This window comes from Penaeus vannamei, chromosome 24 (assembly GCF_042767895.1).
Source record: "Penaeus vannamei isolate JL-2024 chromosome 24, ASM4276789v1, whole genome shotgun sequence".
Classification (NCBI taxonomy): domain Eukaryota; kingdom Metazoa; phylum Arthropoda; class Malacostraca; order Decapoda; family Penaeidae; genus Penaeus; species Penaeus vannamei.
Window position 1 is genome coordinate 6,249,981 of NC_091572.1, and position 2,500 is coordinate 6,252,480.

The following is a 2,500-nucleotide window of genomic DNA, read 5'->3' on the forward strand; positions in this document are numbered from 1 at the left end:
TCATTATTATCATCATCATCTGTATTCAGCCTCCCTTACCTTTCATGATATCCACCACCATCTTCACAACCCTTCCCCCTTCCCCCACCCCCATCCTCTTTCTTACTCACGCCACGCCCCCCTTGCAGACACCGCGGAGACCCCCTGACGTGGCTGGTGGTGGACGACGACGAGGACCTGTCCGACCACGGCACGGACACCTACAGCCAGTCCCTGCCCTCCGCGCACGAGAGCGAGCAGGAGCATTTCGAGCCGACGCCCCCCGCGCAGCCCAGCGTCGGCCATGGGGGGAACGAGAACCACGCGCGGGTCTACATCTCGTGCACGGGGAAGATCGGCCTCGGGTGCAGGTGGGTGGGGCTCGGGTGCAGGTGGGTGGAGGTGGGCGTTTTAGGGCGCGGGTCGGGATCCGCTTCGGTGTTTGTTGGTTGTGTGATGAGGGGGGTTTAGGGAAGAGGAGGGGACATGTGACACATAATCTGAATGAGGGGGTGTTTATTAGCTGATTGGGCTACGCGAAGGCTTGTTAAAGTTCCCTGATCCTACTCTTTCTCTCTCCTGCCGTAGCATCTGCAAGGGCCCGGCGGAAAAGCCAGGGATCTTCGTGCAGAGCGTGCGTGGCGGGGGCGTCGCCAGGAACGCGGGGCTCCGGCCGGGGGACCAGATCATCGCCTGTAATGACGTCAGCTTCACGCACTTGGAATTTGCCGAAGTAAGGGACGCCGCTCGTCATCTTTTTCTCGGATTTTATTATATTCTCAGATTTTATTATATTCTTGGATTTTCGAGGCGTTGTTTTTATAAATGGCATTTTATTATGGCATTTTTTTCCTTTGTGTTTTTTTTGTGTGGATATGTTTGATTGAGGCGGGCGAACTGTGCAGATGCGAGGGAATTTTATCCTCATTTTGATACCATCCAATAACATTTCTTCAAATAATCAATCACACTTACTATATTTTCTTTATTGCCACATTTCTTCTTCTTTTTTTCTGCCAAACAAGAGAAGTTCAAACAATTAACCATCGCTTCTTCTTACCACGGTTTACAAGCCCCTCCCCTCGCCCTCTCATCAGAACCTCCCATTTCACTCTCCCCTTCCTCTCCCTCCCTCTCTCCTGCAGGCGGTGTACGTGCTGAAGTCCTCCCCGCGCCTCGTCCTCGACGTCATCCGGGGCGCTGGACTCGACCTCGTGGCGGGGGAGTCCTCGGGTTACAATTCCTCGGCCTCGTCCGTCGCCGGGGACCAGACGCCGCCCTCCTCGTCGTCCTCGGATCCCAGGGACTCGGACCACAGCGTCACCAACAGGTAGGCTTGATGTTGTTGCGTTTTGTAATTGTTGTTTTTGTTATTGCTTTTTTGTATTTGTTGTTTTGTTGTATTTTTGTTTTGTTTTATTATTAGGATTATTATTATTACCGTTTTTGATCAGTGGGATGAAATAATGTTATTAACATCATTTCGTATAACCTTGTTGTTGGTGATATTATCAACATTATTTTAAGTAACATTACCATTGCCAATTACTATCACCATTGCCATTATCACCATTAATCCTCACGCGATAAACACCTATTTAAAAAATCAGAATCTTAAAATACAGATCAGCATTTCACCCCATTTTCTCATTTTCGACGGCACACAATTTTAAACTTCTGCCTCGTCCATTTCTCTCATCCTCTCGCTTCTGCAGACTAAGCGCCGTGAGCCGCCACCTGACCCTCGACCGGTCCAGGGGTTGGAGGGAGATCGAGTCGGAGTGGGCCGAGGCCGAGGCCCAGGAGAAGCGGCGGGTGCTGCAGACCAACCAGAGGACGCTCAAGACACGCGCGCAGGTAGGTTGGTTTCGGAGTGAACGTTCTTTTAGTGTTTTATTTTTTTTTTTAATGTTTTTGGCTTTGTTACGAAAGGAGGAGTTGTTTTTTTTATTTGTTTTGATTTTTTAGATTTCCTTTTGTTTATTCGTTTTTTTTTCTTATTTTCTTTCTTTATTCTTCCGCTTCTTCTTACCTTTTTCCTTTCCTCGTCCTTCTCCTCTCCCTCCTCCTCCTTTTCCTCTTTCTCTTTCTCTTCCTCCTCCTTCTCATCATCTTTCTTTTTCTTTAGCTTCTTCATCTTCGTTGGATGACTGCACTTTAAGTATGTAGCTTCTTGCGTAGAAAAAGTTTTCTGGTCTTATTTCCACCAGCGTTTTACACTGATATTTTTGTTTGTTATTAAAGGTATTTTTGGCGATTTGAACATTAAGTGAAATTCACAGCGAGTGTATCTTATCGCCTTTAATGAGAATATATTAATCATTATGCTCTTTGACTAACCCTGTGCAATGCTGTGCCGTTGCAATTTATCAGTGAATATTGTTCCACGATAGGACGGTGGTTTTGCATTATTATAAGGATGGTGTGTCACGTCGTTTTCCGTCATATCACTGTGGTGTGTAAATTGAACAAATTGTTTAGCTATTTTCTGTAATAGCATACGTTAAGAAGAAGAAAGGCA

General features: G+C 46.8%; 2 protein-coding genes across 5 annotated transcripts in view; one reads left to right on the forward strand and one right to left on the reverse strand.

The window, feature by feature from the left end:
• The window catches only part of LOC113826247 (harmonin), a 208,498-nt gene that overhangs the window by 127,109 nt on the left and 78,889 nt on the right, over positions 1–2,500 (reverse strand). The window lies entirely within an intron of this gene.
• The window catches only part of LOC138866106 (uncharacterized), a 22,015-nt gene that overhangs the window by 9,340 nt on the left and 10,175 nt on the right, over positions 1–2,500 (forward strand). The window contains exons 3-6 of the mRNA XM_070138018.1: positions 129–350; positions 568–712; positions 1,125–1,309; positions 1,695–1,836. Coding sequence (XP_069994119.1) covers positions 129–350; positions 568–712; positions 1,125–1,309; positions 1,695–1,836 — 694 coding nt within the window. The remainder of the gene's footprint in view (positions 1–128; positions 351–567; positions 713–1,124; positions 1,310–1,694; positions 1,837–2,500) is intronic.